The 24549-nt window shown below is 31.8% G+C and overlaps 2 protein-coding genes and 2 long non-coding RNA genes across 8 annotated transcripts; 3 read left to right on the forward strand and 1 right to left on the reverse strand.

Annotated features, from left to right (window-relative positions):
* LOC110267807 lies at nucleotides 11060–13408 on the forward strand. Of its 2 annotated transcripts, XR_002355727.1 has the most exons (4): nucleotides 11060–11705; nucleotides 12177–12244; nucleotides 12829–13049; nucleotides 13309–13408. It is a non-coding gene; the product is annotated as an uncharacterized LOC110267807 (long non-coding RNA). The 2 variants fall into 2 exon arrangements; XR_002355726.1 differs by lacking the exon at nucleotides 11060–11705 and having other exon boundaries at nucleotides 12078–12244.
* LOC110267806 (cellulose synthase-like protein G2) lies at nucleotides 15494–15988 on the reverse strand. Its single transcript, XM_021113615.1, has 2 exons — nucleotides 15772–15988; nucleotides 15494–15694 (listed from the first exon to the last, which is right to left on the reverse strand). Exons 1-2 carry the CDS (start codon nucleotides 15961–15963, stop codon nucleotides 15509–15511), a joined length of 378 nt encoding a protein of 125 aa, XP_020969274.1. The 5' UTR covers nucleotides 15964–15988; the 3' UTR covers nucleotides 15494–15508.
* On the forward strand, nucleotides 18791–20965 carry LOC110267808. Its single transcript, XR_002355728.1, has 4 exons — nucleotides 18791–19756; nucleotides 19920–19956; nucleotides 20104–20479; nucleotides 20664–20965. It is a non-coding gene; the product is annotated as an uncharacterized LOC110267808 (long non-coding RNA).
* LOC107621862 (lysine-specific demethylase JMJ706-like) lies at nucleotides 21372–23648 on the forward strand. 4 transcript variants are annotated; one of them, XM_016323846.2, is made up of 4 exons: nucleotides 21594–22775; nucleotides 22973–23026; nucleotides 23134–23213; nucleotides 23316–23648. In XM_016323846.2, exons 1-4 carry the CDS (start codon nucleotides 22638–22640, stop codon nucleotides 23347–23349), a joined length of 306 nt encoding a protein of 101 aa, XP_016179332.1. In that variant the 5' UTR covers nucleotides 21594–22637; the 3' UTR covers nucleotides 23350–23648. The 4 variants fall into 4 exon arrangements, 1 of the variants encoding a protein (XP_016179332.1); XR_002355724.1 differs by lacking the exon at nucleotides 22973–23026 and having other exon boundaries at nucleotides 21372–22792; XR_002355725.1 differs by lacking the exon at nucleotides 22973–23026 and having other exon boundaries at nucleotides 21372–22775.

Raw genomic sequence — 24549 nt, forward strand, 5'->3', positions numbered from 1 at the left:
TATTAATAAAAGTTAATTTTATACAAAATGCATGGGTGGTTGCCAATGTAAGATGGTGGCTACTATGATAAAGTTGCCTTTTTCATCTTTTTGTAAAGATGTTTTTTATTTTGTGGTTGTTATTGATTTAAAAGCGTATCATTAAAAGTGTTGTTTAAAGAGAAAATGTTACCCTTAATCGTTAACTTGGCTCTGATACTAATTTTTTAATTTCGACTTTTCTTTTAATTTCTTTTTCGAAATTTCTATTAACTCTTCATATTTTGCTTCAAATAAGTTTATAATTTGTATAGATTCAATTGGTGGTGCTTTATTTAAAGGATTTTGATAAAAATAATTTGCAAATTCATAATCTAAGGTATTGACCATTTCTACTATTTCTCTTATATTTGTTATATGATCATTTATTACTAGTCCTTGATGTATATTTATAATTCTGATTTCATATTTATAGTTTTTCAATTCTGTTTTAACTTCTATCATAATTATAGTATTCTTTTTTGCATGGATTATTGCATATAAAATCTTTTATCTGTTTGTCTTTTTCTTTAATATAATTTCTCAAATCCTCAAAAACTTCTTTTATTTCTACACTTTCTCTTGTTTCTAAATATCTTTTTAATTTTTTAACTTCATTCTCCATTTTTTCTTTCAACAGCTTTAATTCTTTTAAGTCATAATATGGTTTTCCAGGCATTTATAAATTTTTTAAGTTTAATTCCAACTTGTTTATATTTATTCTTATTTCTATCCTTTTTATTATAAGATCATCAATTTTGATCTGAAGATTATTTAATTTCCTTTTATACTCCTCTATTTTACTTTTTAATTTTTTCGCCCTTTTACTTTTTATTTTATTTTCTAATTTTTCAATCTTTTTATGCTTCATTATTTATTTTAAAATTTCTGCAAACTCTATCATCGATTCATCACTATTTTCTAGAGATTCTATTAATTTTTCTAGCTCTTCAACTTCTCTTTTCAACTTGTCATAGATTATTTTTAGAGCTTCAAATGCTCTTTGATTTATTTCAGAAAACTGTAAATAATTTAAACGATTTTCTCTTTCAAAGAGCTCTTGTTTCTTGTCTTGATAAGTTACAAATATTTCTTCTTTATTTATTGTCATAATTTAGTATTTAGGGTTTCATTTAATTTTTCGACCTTTTTTGTTAATTCTTTTATTTCAGAATTTTCTTCTTTAATCTTTAACTTAGATAAACTTAAAGGGCTATTAATTTTAAATTCTCTTATTTGAAAATTTGATGAAACCAATTTTTCTGATGGTTCTTTTAATAATAGAACTGGGTTTTCAATGCTATTTGTACACTACTTTTCAGCCACCAATTCAGTCACTCTCACTAAAATACAGTACAAAATACGTTCCGTATAAGAAAGTAAAAAAATACGATTACAGTAGCAAACGCGCTAGGAGTGGGTTTCTTCATCGCGCCAAAATCTCTTGCGCTTTCTTTTCTTCTCGCAGAAAGGGTTCCATTGCATGAACCTCAATTCTTTTCTCTTCTCTTTGATTGCGCCAACCTCACTCCTCACTTTTTTCTCTTCTCCGCAGTTTCTTCTGCTTTGCTTTGCGCCGTTTTTGGTTCTTGTTATCTTAAGGATTTGATTATAACTTTTGATTTAATGAAATCCACAAGTTCGAATGATGAGGTTTGTATTTAATTTACTTTATTTGTTAATTTTTTATTCTTGATTTGATTTTAGTTTTTTGATTATCCATGTTTTATTCCTGATTTGATTTTAATTTTGTTGATTATTTAGTTATGCAAATGCTGATTTGGCTTATGCTTTTATTTGAGCGACATCACTGATTTATTAAATTACTATACACCGATCAATATTACTTCTCGAAAAATTTCAGTAGCATAGGCCAGTTAGAAAGAGGAGCATGTCACAAGCTTATGCCAATGGAAGCATTTGCATATACAGAAGTAATTGCCTTTGATACACAAGCTTATTCCATAGGCAAATTTCTAATAGTTATGCTTCTGATATGTGGCTTCATTATGTTATTTAGATCTTTTTACATCATGTACGTTGTGTGATTATATCATGAAAAATTTATGTTATAAATTTGTGTAATAAGAAAAATATTTAGCTTCTGGATTGGAGTCAAATTAGCAGTTTACATGTTTAAAATTTCTGCATTTGCTTAGATCAGATGATGATGCTGATTCTATGAATGTGTTGGAGTTTAGTGTTATATTTGACTATTGAGTTTGATTATCATGTTTATCAAGTTTGATTATATTCAGGATCAGTGCTATATTTGACTACTGAGTTTGATTATACATGTTTACTGAGTTTGTTTATACTCAGGTTCAGTGCTTGACTACTAATTTGTCTTGTTCATTCATAGAAAATTGAGAGCATTTTTATACCTGATTTGATTTTATTAAATTTTTTATTATCTATATTTTTAGGTTGTTCCAAACATAGGAATGGCATTCTCCTCTGTGAAAGATTATGAAATTTTTTATACCAATTACGCAAAAAGGGTTGATTTTTCATGAAATATAAGAACTACTAAGTGGGATCAAAATAGACAAATTACATACCAAATCTTGGTATGTTCTAGAGCTGGTTATCAAAGATAAAAAATTAATCCACTAAAGAAGACAAATCCAACTTCTGAGCAAAATTGTAAAATTAGAATTATTGTGAAAAGGGATAAGAAGATAGAATATGTGTTAACCTTTGTGAATATCCAGCACAACCATGCTATTAGTCCTAGCATGGCAAAGACTCTAAGAAAGAACAAGAAACTAAGCTTGCATGCCAAACGGATAGCTGAGATCAATGATCAAGTTGGTGTTAAAATAAGAAACACCTATCAAAGCTTAACAACTGCTGCTGGTGGCTATGATAAATTAACTTTTACTCAAAAAGATCTTTGGAATCATGTAGCAAGAAGTGTCAGAGTGATAGAAGAAGAGAGGATGTGCAATCATTAATGCAGTATTTTCATAGGATACAAGAACAAAATCGCAACTTCTTTTACGAAGTTAAATTGGACGAGCAACATCACATAAAGCATGCTTTTTGGGCTGATGCTAGAAGTCGTGCTGCTTATGAGTACTTTGGCAACGTTGTGAGCTTTGATATGATGTACCTAACAAATAGGCATGACAATATAATTATATATTTCAAGTTAATTATATGCACTTACCTAACAAATAGGCATGACAATATAATTATATATTTCAAGTTAATTATATGCACTTTGGTTTTTGCATGTGTTTGATGTATAGGAATAGCAGGCAGAATAGAATGAATTTGCTGCTGCTGTGCATGATATACTGAGTTTGATTATGTACTCTTGTTTTTGCATATGTTTAATGTATAGATAGATACAATAGAATGATTTTGCTGCTGCTGTGCATGTTATACTAAGTTTGATTATGTACTCTTGTTTTTGCATATGTTTGATGTATAGGGATAGGTACAATAGAATGAATTTGATTATAGGTAGAATAGAATGAAACTGAGTTTGATTATGTACTCTTATTTTTATTATAGGTATGATATGCCTTTTGGCACATTTGTTGGGGTTAACCACCATGTCCAATCATTGCTACTTAGTTGCGCTCTTCTTTCATGCGAAGAAGAGAATTCCTTTGTTTAGTTATTTGATTGTTGGATACGATGTATGGGTGGCAAGCTGCCTATTGGCATATTGATGGATCAATGCAAAGCTATGCGGAATGCCATTGAAAAATCGTTGCCAATGACACGACATCGATGGTGTATTTGGCATATCACGAAGAAAATTTCAGAAAAACTAGGAGCATGCAAGCAATTTAATGAGATTTGTGCTGACATGACACATATTGTGTGGGATTCTAGGTCTAAGGAAGCATTTAAGAGCTCTTGGACTTATTTTATCAATAGATTCAGTTTGCATGATAATAATTGGCTAGTAGGTATTTTATATGAATTTGATTATCTTATATCTACTGTTTGATTATTTATCATTTATTAATCAATATGCCTTACATGTTTGATTATGTCCATTTTATGGTTTTAGATTTGTACGAAGAACGTGACAGGTGGGTCCCTATTTTTCTTAGCAATAGTTTTTGGGTAGGCATGAGTAGCACTCAAAGGAGTGAAAGCAGGCACTCATTTATGAAGGGCTACCTAACCTCAAAGAGAAACTTGCAATAATTTGTAACATAATATGACAACTGTCTTGCAAATAAAGCTCAACAAGAATATGAATTGGATGCTGCCAGCTTCAATACCATTATCCCTTGTGCTACTATCTCTGCTATTGAAAAATAGTTTCAAAAGGAATATACTCATGCAAAGTTTAATGAGCTTCAAACGGAGTTTAGAGCAAAGGCTAATTGCTTTTCAACAAAAGAGCATGAAGAGAGATATGTTGTTACTTACAAGGTTATAGAAGAGATTGAAAATGGTAATAAGATGTTTGATGTTACTTACAAGGTGTCGTTTGATTCTTCAACTTCAGATGTTTCTTGCCAATGCCATCTTTTTGAGTCAAAGGGAATCTTATGCCGCCATACTCTTTCAGTCCTTGGTCTTGAAAGAGTGAAGAAGTTGCCAAATAAATACTTTCTTGATCGGTGGAAGAAAACTTTAAAGCGCAAGCACAGTAGCATCAAGTGTAGCCATGATCCAAGTCGTTTAGAGCCTATAAAGAAACGTTATGATGAGATGTGTAAGCAATTTTACAATATTGCTGAAGTAGTCGCTGCATCCGAGGAGCTCACCGAGACCGTACATCGTATACTAGACTCAGTTTGGGTTATATTGGTGGAACCAAAGGCCTCTTCAATGGATAATGTAGATAATCAAAATTTGAATGAGGTAGATGAAAATGCAAATAATTTAGAGATTCATAACCCCCAACAAGTATCACGAAAAGGTGGTAAGCGTAAGAAAAAGCTTTAATCTACTGTAGAAAAAATTGTTAAACAAAGAAGGAAGAAGCATACAAAGAACGTGAAAGAGAGATCACAGGCAAGTTTAGTGTTTGATTAATTTTATTATTATTGCTAAAATGCTCTATTATCACTTTATTGATTGCTATTTTTTTTTAGCCACTTGTGGAGTTACCTTTAGAGTTAAGCATTACCTCTAACCAACCATATGACTTTGTATTCTTGATGAAGTCAATGCAACAAAGCCACCATTTGAAAAAATTGCGATAAAATTTTTTGTTGTATACTTTATATCTGATCATAGTTATTATAGGCACTTTATATATTGGGCAAAATGCACAATTAAACCAAATGGAGGACGAATTACACAATTCTATCAAATTGAAAAATATTACCAGGATATCCCAAAAGCATATTCTTATGTAATTCGAGTCCGTCCATTCAAATGAGACAAATCAACACTAATTCGAATTAGTCCTATTCAAATTAGTAGTGATGCTTGTAATTCGAATTTGTCCAATTCAAATTATGCTTGCATGTAATCACTGGGGGGTTCGAATCAGGGTGATTCAAATTATGCATGCTAGGACGTCCCTAGTAATTCGAATCGGTCTATTTCGAATTAATTTTGAACCATAGTAGATCGAATTAATTTACATCTATTTATATATGATCCAAGTGTATATAAAGAGTACATTTAATAATATCCATAATGAATTCAATAAAGAGTACTATTTATTGTTTTCATTATGGGTATTATTAAATGTACTCTTCATTGTACTCTTTATATACTTTTGGACCATATATAAATATATGTAAATTAATTCGATTTACTATGGTTCAAAATTAATTCGACCCATTCGAATTACTAAGGACGTCCTACCATGGATAATTCGAATCATCCTGATTCGAACTATCCTAAGACTACATGCAAACATAATTCGAATTGTTCAAATTCGAATTACAAGCTTCACTGCTAATTCGAATAGGACTAATTCAAATTAGTGTTGGCTTGTCTAATTCACTGCTAATTCTGAAAGATTCATCTAATGTTTTTTACTTTGGTAAAATTGTATAATTTTTAGAATTTAATGGTTGATTGAACTTTGTTTGCCTCTTTTATTTTAACTCTTAGGTTGATTATTTTAATCAAAATATATTTTTGTAAGTGATTAAATTTTTTTTCATAAAACAAATACAAAAACAGTGTAACGATTTAAGTAACATTGATTCAAACATATTTCTCCTATAAAGTAATGAAAATGTAAGTAGATCATATCCGGTTAAATTTTTTTTTAAAAAAAAAGAGCTAGACGTATTTTGCGGCGGTTGAAAAAACCACCACTAATAGCTTATTTAGCTCCACAATAATCCATTTTGCGGCGGTTATACCAAAACTGCCGTAAAATGACAAACAATTGGCAGCCCTCCTCTTATCTGCCGCATCAACCGCCACCAAAAAACCGTCGCAATCTGTCTTTTTTGTGTAGTGATAAGAAAACTTTTAAAAAGGAGATTGAAGACAGGCCAAAATTCTAATATAAGAACATGTTAACAATGCCAATTGACTATTAATCTGTCCTAACTATAGTTGTTAAAATTGGATCGGACTAATTGGTTCGACAAAAAAAATCAGTAAATCGAGCTCTAAATTGATTTGGTCTATTATTTTGATCGTTTAAAGAAAAAAATTGGTCAGAATCAATACAAACCGATCAAAACCGATACAAACCGACAACAATTAACAAAAAAACTCTTCTTAAGTTTAAACCTGAATCCTGTCGCATATGCAGTTTGGTTGTCACTAAGTCAAGTTGCTTTTCATTACATTTGTCTCCTTTTTTCTAATATATAATATGTAAATTAAATTATATTTTTAAAAATTATATTTATTAATTATAATTTAAATGATTCAATAATCAATAACTTACTAGTTAATTAAAAAATTAATAAACTATTAATTTGACCGATTCGATTATCACGATTCGATTATCAGTTTAATTTTGACAACTATTATCCTAACTGAACAATTACTGACCAACCCCGACTGACTATCAACTAATCTACTCCAATGGACCTTGGACCAATCTCTCCCAAACAACTCTACTCATTAACCCACTAGCTTTACCCTAATTGAATGATCGAGCCTAATTGCCTTCAGCCGAAACAAAGGACAATTCATTCAAGTAGTCTTTCCATAAAATCCCTTCCTCATCGAGAAGGTATCACTAACTACTCTATCTTGAATGTCATGGTTGCTGCCATACCTACTATGAAAGATTAGAAATCCAGTCTTGCAAGTAAACTCAAGATTAAGAATTGATATTTTCTTCAACCTCCGAGATCCATAGCCGTTGAAAACTACCATTGCTCTCTCCACAACTTTTTCTTGTGTATGTGTCATCATTAATTAAGTGTATATCAAAATTAATTATTGATATAAAATATATGTTTTAATATAAAATATACATTAAAAATGAATTAATATTTGTCTCCATTACATACACAGACATAGATTAAGCTTGATTCAAACTTACTGTTTTTGCTTCTTTGTGAAATTAAGTTGTTTGTGTAGTGATGAAAACTTTTCAATGGATCTTGGAAGCAATAATTGTGATCGATCATATATATATATATAGAAGACAATGAATGCTTTAATATATGATTTGAGTAGTATTAATAGCAGACTTTTTAATTAGGAAAAAGTGTTTCAAGAAAAGGTACCCACTGAGTATATAAGGCAAAAAGCCTTTGGAAAGTACCATCACAGCTTAAACTAAAATAATCATAAAGAAAACTACAAGGTGAACCATCTTAGTAAAATTCACTTACATTAAAGTTTAGCGAAGGAAGCAATGAGTTTAATTTAGTAATTAATAAATGGCTTTAACCAATTGCATTGTGTTAAAGCCACATGAATTTATCATGAAAAGTTTTAAATTTTTTATTTAATAAATATAAAACAGATGTCGTATTAGAAATTTAAATTTTTTTTGTATTTTCAATAAAAATATTTTTAATTTATAATCTTAATATATGCCCTTAAAGCATAAGATAAATAAACTCTTAATGAATTAAGAAAGGACTTTGACCGGGAAAATGGCACCGAGGATAATAAAAACAAGTAATAAGGGTGCCTCCATAATTAGGACACTTGATTCTAGCACAACCTAAAAAAGTAGTTGCACCCCATATACTTTGAGAATAAAAAATACAATTAAGGGTACCATCAATGCAAGAGTTGGATTTATAGTCATAGTTTGTTTTTTGCTTCAGCCATTCGTTCACAGCATCGGCACCTGATACAGATCCTGAATTATATGCAATGTTTTGGCCATATTTATTACCAGCAATAATGGTCATATCATGAATCCCCTTTTCGCAATCAAAAATGTGTTTCTTCACAAACTTGTGAGCATGCGATGCAAGCTGTGAGTCCCACTTCAATGGTTTAACTCCGATTTCTGCACGTGCATCGTTGTGAGCTTTAAGATAATCTTTTGGAGAGTTTTGAGCTATTAAGAATAATGGAACTATACTTATAAAACTTATTATCACTGCCCAAATCTTCAAAAGCTTTTCCATTATCCAACTTCTTTAAAAAAGTTATTTGACGATTGCAAAAATTAAACATCAAAGTGTTATGTATAAATATAAAACATGATTGCAGTTAGATGTACTTGAATATATACATAAAGTTATATTAATTTATGAGAGAATTGATAAGCCAACAATAAATAAAAGTAATAATAATAAGATTTTTTTTTTAATTTATAATTTAAAATTAATTAATTAATTAATTATTTTATTTTTTATTTTGAATTTTCGAAAAACTACTAACCCTTTTCAAAATTAATTTTCGAAAATTACTAACCCTCTTTCAAAAATTATTTTCGAAAATCCTCTCCCTCTCTCATCTTATTCTATTTATTTATTCATCTACTAAATTATATTATTATATATATATAGTAATATAATGTCAATCACTAGACCAACCGAATAATGATCGAGCCAAGAGCCTGTTCAAGTAATGCTAATGACAACCTTTGGTTGCGCTCTTTGATTGGGTCACTGGTTTTATTTGAATATAATTGAATTCATAGTTCAATTATTTATTCATTGCTCTAACAATTAACATTAGAGCAATGTTAGAGGGCAGCAACTTTTGTGATTGGTAGCCATCAAATAACCATCAATGATGATCTAATGGTGTGAGATTCGTGTGAGATTTTATCCAATGACTCACCTTTCTCTGCTGGTTACATGCTGACCAAAATTCAACAAAACTGCTGGCCCCCTAGAGTTTTCCTTAACATTATATTCATTTCACTTGTTACTGACTTCTCTAATAATAATTAAGGAAAAATTACCAAAAATACTTATGAAGTTTACGAACGCTGATAAAAGTACTCATAAACTAAGAAAATTAACGCTGTACTCATAAAAGATGAATTTCGTATGACAAAAGTATCTAAACCCTAATTTTTTATTAATTTTTTAATAAAATTCCCAAACTACCCCACCCTAACCCCATTCTGTCGTCACTCCCTCTCTTCTCACTTATCCCTCTCTCAAAACCCTCACAGAATCACAGAACTCTCCTCCTACTTCCTCATTGTCGCCTGCCATCCACCTACTCCATTATTGCCAATCTCCTCCCCTTTCACTGCTTCTCCCTCTCACTCTTAAGGTGACTACAACACCTTCACCGCGCGCCTGTGACCCAACCTGAGGAGAATATCGCCGTGGTGCACCTGTTGCAGCCGAGGAGAACGTCATCGTGGCGCATCTGACCCAGCAGAGGAGAATACCATCGTCGCACACCTGAGAAGAGAGAGGGGTTATGGTGCTCTTGCATGCAGGAAGAGGGTTCGGTAAAGAGAAATCAGAGAAGAAAGGGAGGTGACGCTGTTGATGGAGGTTCTGCCATTGACGATGTTACAGCCGGCAAAGAAAAGGTATTTTTTTTTAACATTTTTTATTTCATTTTTCTTCTTTTCAGAAATTGATTTAGTTACTGTTCTATTTTTTTTTTAAATCTGCTTCTATTTTTTATGAAGGCTGAGATTGATTTACAGAAGATCCGGTTGATGGCTACTTCTACTTCTGATTTTTGCTGAAATAAATTTCAAATTTGATGAATGGATTTGTTGGTTTTTTATGGTTGATGGTTGTTTCTACTTCTAGTTTTGCTAAAGTGAATTGAAATTGGATGAATGGATTTGAAAATTTTTATATGTCGAGTATTTTTTGGTGTTTGATTGATTTGGTTTGGGTATGGATTGTAAACTTATGAGTGAATCGGTTGAGGTCCGATCCTCCACCACCACCACCACTACCATTGATTTCGGTCTGGTTTGTTGTAGGAGTAGTTTTGGACTCCATGGCAAAGATAAGTGCAGATTGTGTTATGAAAGGTTGAAAAAGTGAGTTGAGATTGAGTGTAGGGTAGTTTAGGAATTTTATTAAAAAATCAACAAAAATTTAGGATTTGAATACTTTTGTCATACGAAATTTATCTTTCATAGATACAACCTTAATTTCCTTAATTTATGGATACTTTTATCAGCGTTCGTAAACTTCATAGCTACTTTTAGTAATTTTTCCTAATAATCAACTATTCAAGTACATCAAACGTCAATTGCGGTATTTTATTAATAAAAGTTAATTTTATACAAAATGCGAGGGTGGCTGCCAAAATACCTTCGCAATTCGCATAGCACATCAAACAAGTCATGGATTTATCAGCACTTTGTTTCTGTAACGATGCCTTTCAATGTTTTATTTTGAGATTAAAAATTCTTACCATTTCTTTTCAAGTATATTTGGAGCTTTGGAACATGCAAAATAATTGGATTTTTTTATTGTATTTCTTAGAATCAGATATAATCTAATTACTATTGTAAAATAAAAATGTTAAGTGATATATATAATAAAATCAGTAATTATGTATTTATATATAAATATATATTATTTAATTTATTTTTAATATATATTTTATATTTTAAAATTATCTCTTAATAATCAATTTAAAAATGAAAATTATTATTTTTCTGCTAAAAAGTTTTTCCTATATAAAATTAAAACATCAAATAACAAAACTGTAAATAATTAGAATCAAATATACATACATCACGACGATGAATACTTTAAGGAAAAGTATGAGGAACCAATACTCTAATTGTACAATGCATACAATGAAGGGTTTAATTGTAATTAAAATTAAATTATGGATAACTAATTAATTATTTCATATTTAAAATTTGAATAAAATTAGGATTCTCCTCAATGACATCAACACAAACAGCAGCCCTAATTCTAATTTTCTTTCTGAGGTGTTTTTCTTCTTCTTTCCTTTCAGCACTGGCATCCCCTCTTCCTCCCTCATGCTGCCATCATCCACCGCACCAAACTCCCCTCGCGTCGCCCTCCTCAATCGCGCCCCAGCGGGCGCGTCCTCCCTCATATCTCCCTCTACCATGATACAACGACCCCGACCATTGTTAGCGCGGCCGTTGAAGCTCGCCACCGTTTGCTGCCCGATGGCCCCCCTGCTCACCACCGGGCTTGTTGCGATTTTGCTCTCCGCGACTGATGCTCACCAACACGATAATCTTCTCTCTGTAGTGCTGTTTCAATTTGTATGTTTTTAGTGTCATTAATTTTTTAGATTTGAATAAAAGTTTGTTGGATATTTTGTGGGTTTTTTTATCATTATTTTGATTAGTCATGGAAATTCAAGGACCAACTGATCACAACTCTCTTACTAATGGCTCTGTAAGTCTCTGTATCTATCTATCTTTTTGTATATTATTTTTATCATTATTGTATTTGCAACAAATAAGTTCTTGTTTCCGCCTAAACATGAATATGAATTCGACCATGAATAGAGAACAAAATTATTACTATTTAAACCGTTAAAATAAATCCTTTATTCACCATATTTTTTTCCTCAATTTTGTTGTGGTTTGTTGTCCTGTTGCTCATTTTTTGTTTTATCCCAAACACAATGATGTTAAAGTCTCTTTCTTTCTTCTTCTTTTATCTCTTTCCTTTATGAAAAATCGCAACAAATCATGAGAATTTTGTGGAATAATAAACGTCCTTCTTTATTGTTTTAGTCTAAAATATTTTATTTTTTCTATGTTTTGGGGTTTCTTTCTCATGAGGTTGGATGTTTAATTTACTCATTGAAAATTTTTTTTCCATGGATGAAATTTATAGAAATGATTACTTTGTAACTTTCAGAAGACCAAAGCTTTTGGGATGATATTGAAGAAGAGCCAAGGTCTTTGGGTCCTCTTGGTTTCCAACAGGTATCGAATCAGGATTGTTTGCTTATTTTGTGGATGAATATTCATTGATGAAGTGATTAACTAATCATTAAAATACTTATTGCAAACTGGACAGGAATTGATGTTTTATATAAAAATATGGTCGGTTGAAATTTTTATGGCAATTCTTGTATAGTTGTATCACCTAATGATAAAATTCTTGTCTTTTGTTCTAAACCAGTGCTATCATCAGAAAAATATTTTTGACTACCATATTCTTTCATTGAACTAAACTACACTAGCCAATAGCAACTATGGAATATATCGAAATTAACCAAATTCAATGGTTGAAAATTAGCTGCAATAGAATGAGAACAATTCATTATTGTTGGATGTTCATTTAACTAGGTATGCATATGCTTATTTTCATTTTTAGGTGGATGTTTAGTTGATTGGATTGAATTTTAAGTAGATACAATTTATTCAATGTTAAATTCCTGATCGATGACAAGGTTTTTTTGTGACAAATTATTGAAGAATTTCAATCTTAGGTATGAACACATTCCTCTAACTCTGCTCATCAAATTTAAGGCTCTTAACAGAATAAATGTTATGAGTTGTTGCAGATTGTGTGGATGAAATTGATGCACAATAGGTCTTTGGATATGCCCTTTACAAAGATGGGGAAAATACCAAGCTCTCTTATCCCTTGGAAAAGTTTAGTTCTGATATTTCTGATAAAAGCTTTCACAACGGCCATTTCATCCAAAGAATGCTAGCGAAGGCTTCTTCTCTTCCCAAGTACAATTTTCTCATCAAAGTTTAGGTCGGATGTTCATTTTACTAGGTAGGTCGATAGTTATTTTCATTCTAATTTGGATGTTTATTTGATTTGGATTGAATTTAATATAATTTTGCCTTATTAGAAGAATTTGTTAAAAAAATATTGTGAACATGGTGTCTATTATAAACTAAAATTTTACTAACACGCTTAATCCTGTTTAAGTTAGTCATTTTCTTGGTGGTTTATATTGCTGATATTTATGTCGTAGTACCATACGTTACTTAATTCCTTTGGTTGGTTTTTTGTTTGTGTTCGATTGCAGGTCGTGGACGTGACGGACGTGACTGAGCTAGAAACTGATAAGACAGAACTTAGTCATATTGTAGAATTGGATTTAGTGTGTGTTTGGATTATAGTTTACAAACGGATTTTTTATAATTTTTTTTATGATATTTTTTATATAGTATATTTTTAGTACTCTTAGTACTCTTTTTTAGTATGCTATAATTTATTATTATTATTATTATTTATAATTAATTTTTTGTTTAATTTACTTTACCTAACAGAATCAATAAATCATATTATAAAAAGATAATAAAAATAATACAAAAAATTACAATTATAAAAGTGTATAATATCAAATAAATAATTAATAAAAATAAAAATAATAAATAATAAAAAAAGAGAGTTCATGTAAACAAAAATAATAAGAATTTCATAAATAATATAATAACATGCATAAAGGATAAAGTTGGTAAAAGGTAAATAAAGATGGAGTATTGATGGTTAGAAGCCCGTTGGTGAAACGCAGAAGCTCAAAATTGTAGCTTCTTGTAAACCATAGTTTTGAAAGCAAAATCACTTCTGCGTTCATGAATCAAAAATTTGCCAAATCAAAAATTGAAGCTTTCAAGAAGGCTAAACGTACTTCTTCTCTTGTAACGCGTTTGCGGTTTGCCAAACACACCCTTAGTGTACCATTCACTGAGTTCAAGTATGCTTGGAGTTGTTGCAGTTAGATATCAGTGATTAAATTAGAACACGGTTATGTGATATTTAGATTTGTAAAATAAATACTAGATTGTATTTTTCTTTAGCCATTTAAACTAAGTCGGATGTTCATTTTACTATACTTGCATATGGTTTTTTCCATTCTAAAATAGATGGTTATTTTCGGTATATTATTTGTCCTTTACTTGATTTCCTGCTTTTTGTTTGCACATGGCCTGCAAAATTTTTTTATTATGTGGATTGAATTAGATTTATTTTAATGATCTCTAATATATGCAACAATACCATAATAAAATTTAACATGTTCAGATTGGCAAGACCTTTTGAAGAACAATGAAAAGAATTGAAATTTTGCAATCCACACAGATTCTATGACTATCTAATTAATATTATATGAAATTGGAATCCATTAAAATATGGCCCTAGAAATGAGCAATCTATATCTAACATAAAATTAAAAATTAGTACAATTCTGCAATGGTTTCAAATCTACTAGTTTAATTTAATTCTAAATCAATGGTGAGGTCTAATATATATATGCTTTCACGGTATTTACACCTTACAAATATACTAGTTTATATCCGGTAACACATAAACTCAAGCAAAAAAGTTGAGCTTATTGGATATAATAACATCATTCACTTACTAACCAAACAGAGTCCCCATCTATCTAGCCATTGGTGAATTAATTAATATCATTTATATCTTTTGAAATAATTGATCAATGTAATTGGCAACCACTTGCTTAACACCGTTGTAAAGCCTCCTAATTAACTTTTGAAGAGTCTTATAGAGTAAGAATTGCATCCATGCAAATATAGCCACAGGAAGGAATCCAGAACAATAGAACAAAACAGAAGTCCATTTTGTGTTCTCCAACTGAATCGTCAGCAAAACGGTTGCACTGAATGCCAGCATTGTGCACACCAATGAGAAGAACAACAGTGCAAATCCCAGATTGAGTTTTCTTGGGAGGGACTTGTAGAAATCCCATAGCTCGAATGGCTATGTTAGGATTGAAAGGAACATCACCACTGAGGCAAGTGAGCTCACAAGGGCTACAACATCTGTGATAGTGAAGAAGAGAAAGACTCGTGAGTCAAAGAACACTGGTGTGCCGTTTTCACTCCCTCCTGGGATTGTGTAGGCAGCAGCAAAGACAACTGCGGCAACAAGAACTGCTATTGTGGAGCATGATTGAGCTGTCTCCTTTATCCAGCACTTTGCCTCTTTGTGCATATCCTGATGCTCCATTTCCAAAACATCATTAGCTGTTAGGCCATCTTTGTCACAATGCATCAAGTAGTGAGGAGGAATAATCCTTCTCACTCTCTGCACGAACCATCTACATACATAGTAAAAACATCAACTTTTCGAATAAACGAACCATCTACATATATAGTAAAATGAACATCCACTTTAGTTGATAATAAACATCTAATAAATTAAGAACTTTTATTCAATTATTACATTCTTGATTAAAATCCATATATAAGAGGCCAGAACCTGCTTCAACCAATGTCAAGCAGACCAGAATCCCATCTTGTTCCTTGAATTAGCAATTCATTCAGGTTAGTTGTACTATTTCGAAGGAACTGTGGCTTAGCTGGATCACAAAAAACTGAATTTCGACCGTTGCAATTCAGCATGAATCCAGTGTGAACATCTTCACATACAGTACCATACAAGAATCCAATCTGCAATAAGGAATAAGCACACTGAAAAGTACTGTGTTAATGAAAAAAAAAACGTAGATATTCTTAATCTTTATTACCTCTTGACCCCATTTAGTGTTAGTTTCATAGTTACATGAAGCCAAAAGTAGAGTCTCTTCATCAGGTAAAGCTTTTCTGCCATTCACCAAATCAGGAATGAAATTATGTTGTTTTAAGGATTTGATTAACTTGTTGGATGTGTCAAATTGTTGTTGGGGTTCAAGTTCAGTGCCTAACATTATTGAAAACATAGAATTATAATATGGGTATGCAGTTATGATACTCGTATCTAAAGCAAAAACAAATGAATAATTTCAATAAAACCAAACATCCAGGAACATGCTAAATTCATTGCAACCATCTATAATAACAATTTATTCTACAAGTTCCAACACAATGACATTGCAACAACAGAGTTCTTTACTATGAACAATCAAACACCTCAGCTAGATTCAGTGCATGTACAGCTAGTAGCAAGAGAAACAGATATCATCACAGCAACAAATCAACCCACTAACCTCCAGTAACTCATCGACCACGGAATGGGTTTGGCCGCCGTAACAGCAACGAGGTCTACCCGTTCGATTTTCACGGCTTCAAGGGGATTACACAGGACGAACAATGCAGGAAGCAGGAGGCGCCCACAATGGTCTCGGTATTTGCGCTGAGGCAAGCCGCGAACCAGGCTCTGCGACGTTCAACTACGGCGACGATGAGTCTCTCCGGTGAAGCCCACGTGAGACCTGCGACGGAAAGCGGGGGGCGAGCGAACTGGCTGTGACCGGCGACGTAGGAGGCGCGTGCTGGAGGGTGAGCAGCAGGAGCCTGGTCGGCGCTGATGAAGGTGTGCGGTCACTCGGCGCCACTGCTATGGGATGGTCAAGAGAGGTCTCAAGGGTTGGGTAAGAGGGTTGTCGTCGGTGCTAAAAAAGAAAGGGATAGGGAAAAAATTGAATTAGAGATTAGATGGTTATAATTAAAATAAAATTGAATGAGATTTTTAAAATTAGGGTGAAAGATGAGTTGATTTTCATTTTTTATTGATATTAGACCCAATAAATAGTTCATTGTAGCCATTGTATACATACTTCATTGTCTCCCTAGCGAGACTCATACTTTAATTGATAGCCGCATAATACGAACACATAAGGCAAAAGATCAGCCTTTGACAAACATAAACAACCATATTGCAAGGCCAACAACTCTAATGGCGAAAATTGCAAACTTATATATTAAATTCATATATATTGGTATATGACAGAATGTATGTTAACACGTTTTATTTTAATTGAGAGAAGTGATATTTGTATCAATTTAATTTTTTGTAAACATTTTTTTAGAGTTTTCTTATAGTATAAAAGACAAATCTTTTATTTTCTATCATTTTGTATCAATTATCTTTAGTATCAAAAGAATAAACATTTTTAAGATTATTCAAAAAGTCTCGACCCAATGAAAAGAGTTACGTCTAAAATTCCAATCATCTATCATTAATTTCTTTCGACATTGTTATCAAGAATTAATCAAGGATCGCATGTCAAAGAAGTCTCAAAATGAAAAACACAAAATTAATAAAAACATACAAAAAAAAAAACTAAAGCTAGCATAATTATTATTCAACAAAATAAACTAACAAACTTCATATTTAAATTTCAAACTCTTGAATTGGCACATTTTTTTAGTTGCTTCTATTTGTAGTCTGCTTGTCCACAAATCGAAAATTTGAATATGAAGGCGGAGCAAGAAATGATTGAGGTCTGAGGAAGAGCGAGATAGGGTTTACAGTGTTTCACAGCGTGAGGAGGAGTGAGAACGATTGCTAAGTGATTTTTATTTACCCTTCATATTTGTTTATTTGGGAGTGACTTTTAATTGACAATAAATAACACTTTTAGGAAGGTTTTTTAAAATTAAATATATTTGCTAACATTTATTTATAAATATTACTTAATATTTAATTTTATGACCATTACTAACACCTTAACAAATGTTAAAAGTGAAATGTTACTAAATCTTTAAAGAGGAGTGATAGGGGGCTAGCAGATTTTGTAAGTTGTAACCATCAATTAGCTATCAATAGTATATTAATAGTGTGAGATTTTATCTAATGGTGGAGAATCACTCATTTTTCTTTTGCTGGCTAAGTGCTGGCCAGATTTTGATAAATCTGCTGCCCCCTAGACTTTTCTATCTTGAAAATGTAGTAGTGAAATATCCTCCAACCATATATGTTCCTAAATTAGGCTCATATTTCACAAATACCCATCACCACCACCACTCTTCTTCTATTCTCACCTCCTTCTCAACCATAACTATCTTGATTTTCTTTTTCTTTTTAATCACATTTCATTGTCCAACAAGTATGTAAATTTGCTCCCAACTCTTAGCCACCACTAGTTCTTTATTCTTATAAATTTTTAAATTCCTACTCTGCCAAATGACCCACAAAATCGCAAAGAAAATCATACACCACTTGTTCTTACTAACATTATGAACTTCTTGTTGCATCTAGTTTTTAAACCATGCTCTAACATCATCTACGCGTACCCACAGTACCTACCCCAATTCAAGGCCAACCACCATAGTTTTGATGCAAAAGTACAATGTATACAGATACAAGTTCGGAAATCTCTCCTCAAAGGGTTTATTACCTACCCACACATCTTTTCACAATTTTATTTTACATCTATCTCCAACACACATCTTTCACTCCTCTCTGCTTAACTTTTCACGGTCCATTAGAACTGTTACAAATTTGTTCTCCAACCGATCTATATTTATCACAGTTATAACAAGAGCTTACAATTCTTTTTCATAATGGTTCACTTTCTTCCGCAAATCTCTACTATCACTTAAATAGCATTACTGCATTCCTCATTTCTAAGTCCTCACCCCTAAACCTCCATGCTTCTTTGGCTTCTTAATAATACTCTATTTTATTGTTGGCATCTTTTTCTTATGTTCTTTAAACTCCCAAAAAAATTAGATTTTATGGATATAATCTTCTTTGCAACTTGCTTCGGCATTTTAAAGAGGGCTAGAAAGTACATTAACATACTATTTATTATGGACTTAATTATCTATTAATATATAATAGGAGAGTAGTAGTAAGTTAGTTGCTTGACAAGTGGCAGTTTGTATAATTGACAAGTGGAACTTCCTGTGATAGACATGTGGCACAGCATTAAAAATCTATAAAATATAAAATAATACAAATTCAGAAAGTTCTGTGAAGAAAGTGTTGGGCGGGAATTTTAATTGAATTCAAATTCAAAACCTTTATTGATTTTCTCTTATGTTCACGTATCATGCCGAAATTTAAAAAACTGAGAAAGCAAAAATTTAGAAAACGAGAAGGGAAGATGAGAGAGATGCAATTCTTGGCAGGGATGGTGCCTGTAAGGGAAGACTTCTCCGGCGACGTCATAGAGAAGAGAGGGTTAAGGGAGAGAGAGAAAGACAACGAAACAGAATGATGACGGAGGCCATGCCGTTGTTGGATCCACATAACGGCTTCCATCGCAAAACGGCGTTGCAGCCGCTCCTTTGCCGCGGCGGCGGTGGGTCCTGCGAATGCGAGTTGACCACTCACCGATTGCTCGGTTACGTTAATTACAGCCATCCTCAGGTTAGTTCTCTCGCTCGCACACAATTTGTTTTGTTGGAAACGCTAATTGGAATTGAATATGGCTTTTAGTGTTAATATCTTCCCCGTGAATGGTTAGCTGTGAAAATATTTTTTTCTGAATTTCAATTGTGTTTTTTGGAGAAAAATATTTTAGTGGCTGGTGATGCAGAGAACTATCTTCCTTAGTTACTATAGTTTTGTTGTGTTTATGTATCTGATCTTCATTTTCTGTATTATTTTTAGATACACTAGAGCTGCACAACTCTCTTGAAGTATGGAGAGCTAAGTACATATAGTCTCTCATCATCTATGTTTTTGATCCTCCCTGCTTTTCCCAAATGCATGGATGCAGAGATCAGAGGCGTATACCAAAAGAGGGGAATATAATTATTAGTGGAAAGATTCAGTTCTAACAGGTAACATTTATTTCTTATTACAGGACCAAAGAAATATCTTATCAAAAGACCCTTATATTGATACATTTCTCTTGAATGACACTAGAAAAATGCAGTTTATGTGAATCGTGCTAATTCCAAATCAATTAAGAACTGAGACTCTTCTGTTGTAATTTGTTTGCAGCTTACAGCTAGGTGAAGGGTTATTTTATGTGAAGCAGGTGCTTAGCACAGGATGCCCTCCCAAGGTTCGTTCTTAATGTTTATTTTGTTATGCTTAACGTCTATTGTCTTTTCACTTGATATTATTATGGGTTAAATTTTGTTATTTTCTAGCATAAAGTATGAGAATCCCTTTTCGATTGCAGTTGGGAGAGCATCTGGCAAAAAAAAGAAAACATAGTGGCATAGGCTTCGGAGCTGTTTCTGTTGAGAAGACAAGAAGTTGGAGTCGGCAAGTTGACCATACGGGTGAAGATAACACAGAGATTTGAGATGCTGTGATCTGACATGTTGCAGAGCTAATTTACTTTTTAAAAGATTTTTCTTGCTTTTTGATTTCTATAAATTTATATTCACTTTGTGCTTCTCATTAATAGAATAGTAAAAGTGAAGCCTGATATACTACTGGATAGAATGAGGACAGTAATTTCAACCAAAGAAAAACCTATTGGTGGAGAGAACATTGGTGAAAAGATATTATTTGTCATGAAAGCTTTGTTGGTTGAAGAGATTGTTTTTGTGGTAAGTTCATTGCTTCTTTTGATCCAACAATGTGTGAGCTTTTTTTTCAATTCTTTGAACATTGATACATAAAAAATTTATTTTTATCATTGTACAATTTTTCTAGGTTGCAAATACTCAATTCGTGAAAAGTGTTTCTTTAAAAGATCTTGCATTTTTTAAGTTTCTCCATTTCTTTATCCAGAATATATTGGTGATATATAGAAAGGAATGAAGGCAAATGGCAAGTTTATTTTTAAAGAGGTACTATTCAAGCTTTCTTTTGAACTATGCATGTTTAAAGGATTATATTTATATTCATTATATAAAGATAATTGCACTACAATGTATTCTTCAAAGTGAGAATCATTAAGTGGTACTCTGTACTCTCAAAAGAAAGCATCCAAGAGAGACACTTATCTTAGAAGTAATTTTTTTATTTCCTCTGCACTACTCCAGTTTATTAATGTAAATATGGAATTCTTTTAAATTAAGTAGTTCTTTCCTTTCTACAAGTATGCATATACAATAAATTAATTATTCTTTTGTATTTGAATATGCATCATTTAATTAATTATATTTAAAAAAAATATACACAATTGTTTTATATTATGGCATTTTCAAAGAATCAGCTATTAATAAGTTTTTGCAAAGTTATCATTGTAAGTAAAGCATTCCAATATAGACAATAATATTGGTGTTTCTTAAGGTCCTTTAATGATTTGTTTTAATAAGCATTCCATGCTTGGTTCTATCTGTTTGTGACTCTAAAATTATTATTGAAAAGTTTGACCAAAGGAAACACATACAAGTTGCTGTTGTTCAATCTGCAATTTTAATTTAATAGCTTTCTTTTTCAGATTTATACATAGTAGGGTCGTGTGGAAACTTCTTCATAGCCTTTATCTTTGTTCAATTAAATTTGTCAATCAATTACTATTGGATTGGAATTCAGCTAAATGTTTGAGCAAGTGATATATATCAGATGTATGTGTCGAGGAAAAGAAAAAAGCAAAACTGATACTGATATTATTGAATATGTGCGATGGGGCTTTTGTGTTGAAATAATTTGGAATTGACATTATTTCCTCTTGAAAGTATGGAATATTACGGAAGAAATTATTTACTTTCTATTTACTTTGTATTTTTAATTCATATTTGCTTTACAAAATAGATGTTTTATCTATTTTATTGAAACAATTTTGCAGTGAAAGTTGGAAAGAGAATTTGTTTTTTATGGCTGTTGTGCAAATACTTTTGTAGAACCTGATGAAAAAGAAATGGTTGATAGAGGACAAATATGGTTCTGAGATTGCTTAAGGATATTTCTTACTTGCACTTTATGATTAACAAAAAAGATATTTTGCATAATTTATGATTTGAAATCATCTACTCATTTTATTACATGTAACTTTTGTGCATTAAATTACTACAAAAACCTCAAAAGTAGATGTAATGATACAAGTTATCTTTTTATGTCATTTTAAGACATGATCTAAACATATGGTGCTAACCTTTGCTCTTTTATATTTTTTTTGGCAATGATAAAACAGTTGTTTTCAGTAGATGAAGGATTTGGTTACTCTAAATAGATTCAATTTGATGCTCCAGGTGTTCAAACAAAAGTATTAAAGAGCATCATGTGTTTTGGCTTTCTTTTGATTTTTATTTGCCTCCAAATGTTTAAATTGGTATTTGAAATGTATCAAGGATGATTTTGATGCCTGAGCTCTTATTAGAAGAATATTTGAAAAGATGATTGCTTAACATAGTTCATTTCTTTTTATGACCATGGTATCCCGATTGAGCAAATCCATGCTGTTATTGCTTTTAGTAGTTAATACCTTCCACGGGGAAAGGAACTGCAAGTGTGAAGTTTTTAGAATAACTTTGGTATTTGCTAAATTTATGTTTTAGTAGTTATAACTTTTTTTTGTTTGGTATTGTCTCTTGCAGTTTTGGTATTTGTTGTTGCCTTGGTCTGATCTTTGATGTTTTTGTTTTGAATGTGAGACCCGATCGTTACTTTATTTTTCAGTAGTTACAACTATATGTCTTACTAATCCAAAAATAAAAACTTGCGAAAGCAAGCATTAAATTCATCCTTCCGTGGTTACATGCAAATATGTGCTAATAAGTTTTATCGTTTCATGGTTTTTGGAAGTTATTGCAGTGCTGGATGTCTTCCTGCCTCCTACTTGGAGTCTTGGAGAAAGAGTTCTGGAAAGAAATTGCTTGCGAAAAAATGGAAACAGTTCAATATGCATGTGATGTTGATGCAGTGCCTTCTCATCTCCTTCTGATCAGCTTGGTAGCAGTAATTGGAATTTGAAGGTGTTAATTTTACTAGAGTCTCCTTTTTTCTTTTCTCCACTTCCTCTAAAAACACATGTTTTCTTTATTTTTAGAAGTCTAGAATAGAAAATATTCTAACAAAACAGATAAATTGAATGCTTTGATCTTGCTATTTTGATTATTGTACTGAATACTACCGTTCTTTTCTACTAATTTCAAAAACTTTTTCGGTTGCCAAAATCTGCATGGCGGCTCTTGGAATCATCTATTCCAGTAAGATTTTTTTTGGGTCTTTTATTTTGGTTTTGCTTTCTTTGTGTTGGATGACACCAACATTTTTTATACTATTATAACATGACTTACACATGATTTTATTTTAGGGAGTAACTGAACCCATGTTGTACATTAGAATGCTGTTTAGTATGTTTGCTTGGAATGTTGAGGATCATTATTTGTACAGGTTAATATTACTTTGGCTGATAATTCTTTATATTATTACTAACAAGGATTCCCTTTTTAGATGTTTATTTAATGGTATCAATATATTATCCTATTATTGCAGAATTAATTATCATCACTGTGGGGCATCAAAATGATATTCCAGGTCATGCAGCATTGGACTTTGAAAGGGTGGTGAGAGAACATGTGTATGTACTAATGATATTTTGTCAAGTGATGGGGAAGATGGAGCCTTTGATGTTTTCTTGGGGAAAACAACTCTATTTTCGCCAAATAGTGTGCTGGAACATGAAGTCCCCGTTTACAAGGCTGTTCAAAAGCTAAGGGAGTTTGTGATTACCTTCGCTAAGGCAGACCATGCTGGATTCAGTCATGGTTAGATTTGCTCATTCCCATACACTTCATTTTCAAGAATATTATGCCCTGCTACCTTTCCCACCCAGTCAGTTAATGCATGAAAAATTAATGTTGTATATCTTAATTTAAATTATAGGTTTCAACGGCGGAGAAGCTATGAACTTTGCAATTAGTGATTGGTTTCCTTTAAGAGCTATTGCTAGCCGGATATATGCACTGCTTAATAGGATTCCTTTGCTTCACCATGAAGAACTTCTATGCAAAGAAGCAATGCTTCTGTATGCATCCATGGAGCTTGAAGCTTCACATACCAGCATCCTATTAAGGTTTCTTTTGTTAATTTGATTCGTTTCCAACATTGTGCCCGTTGGTTACAAATGAAATCAAGAGCATGTATAAGTGTCTCTTCTCATTTCCATGGCGTTACTATTATGTAGTTTTTGTTGACTGATATAAAGATAATTTTTTTGGCAACAAGAACTCTTTGCCTACTGCACTATGAGAAAGTTCCAGTAAATATAGATGATTTATATGTGAACTGCTTTGGTAAGAATAATGTCTTGAGATGGAGATTAATTCTTTATATTTTTATGTGTTTGATTAAAAAAAAAAAAGAAAACAAGTTGAAGACAATCTTTTTTCATTGGGATTGTCTTCGTGGTTTCTTTGAAAGAAAATGTTAGCTTACTAATTTTATCCATTAATAACAATTCAGTGCAATATAAGATAAGGTTATCAAAATTTTGAGTTATTCTCAAAGTTTATAATTTTCAATTTCACCTCAATTTCTTAGACTTGATTTCACCTCCAAAATAGAAATGTTTCAGCTGTGACAATATGGAAGCAAGCCAAGATTCATCTCTTGGTCAAATTATCTAATCACAATTCAAATATTTGGTGCATTGCGTGGATTAAAAGTATAAAAATTGAATCTAATCAACCATTTTTGTAAACATGAAAATTGGACACCAAATTACTTT

The sequence above is a fragment of the Arachis ipaensis genome, chromosome B10, assembly GCF_000816755.2.
Source record: "Arachis ipaensis cultivar K30076 chromosome B10, Araip1.1, whole genome shotgun sequence".
NCBI classification, from domain to species: domain Eukaryota; kingdom Viridiplantae; phylum Streptophyta; class Magnoliopsida; order Fabales; family Fabaceae; genus Arachis; species Arachis ipaensis.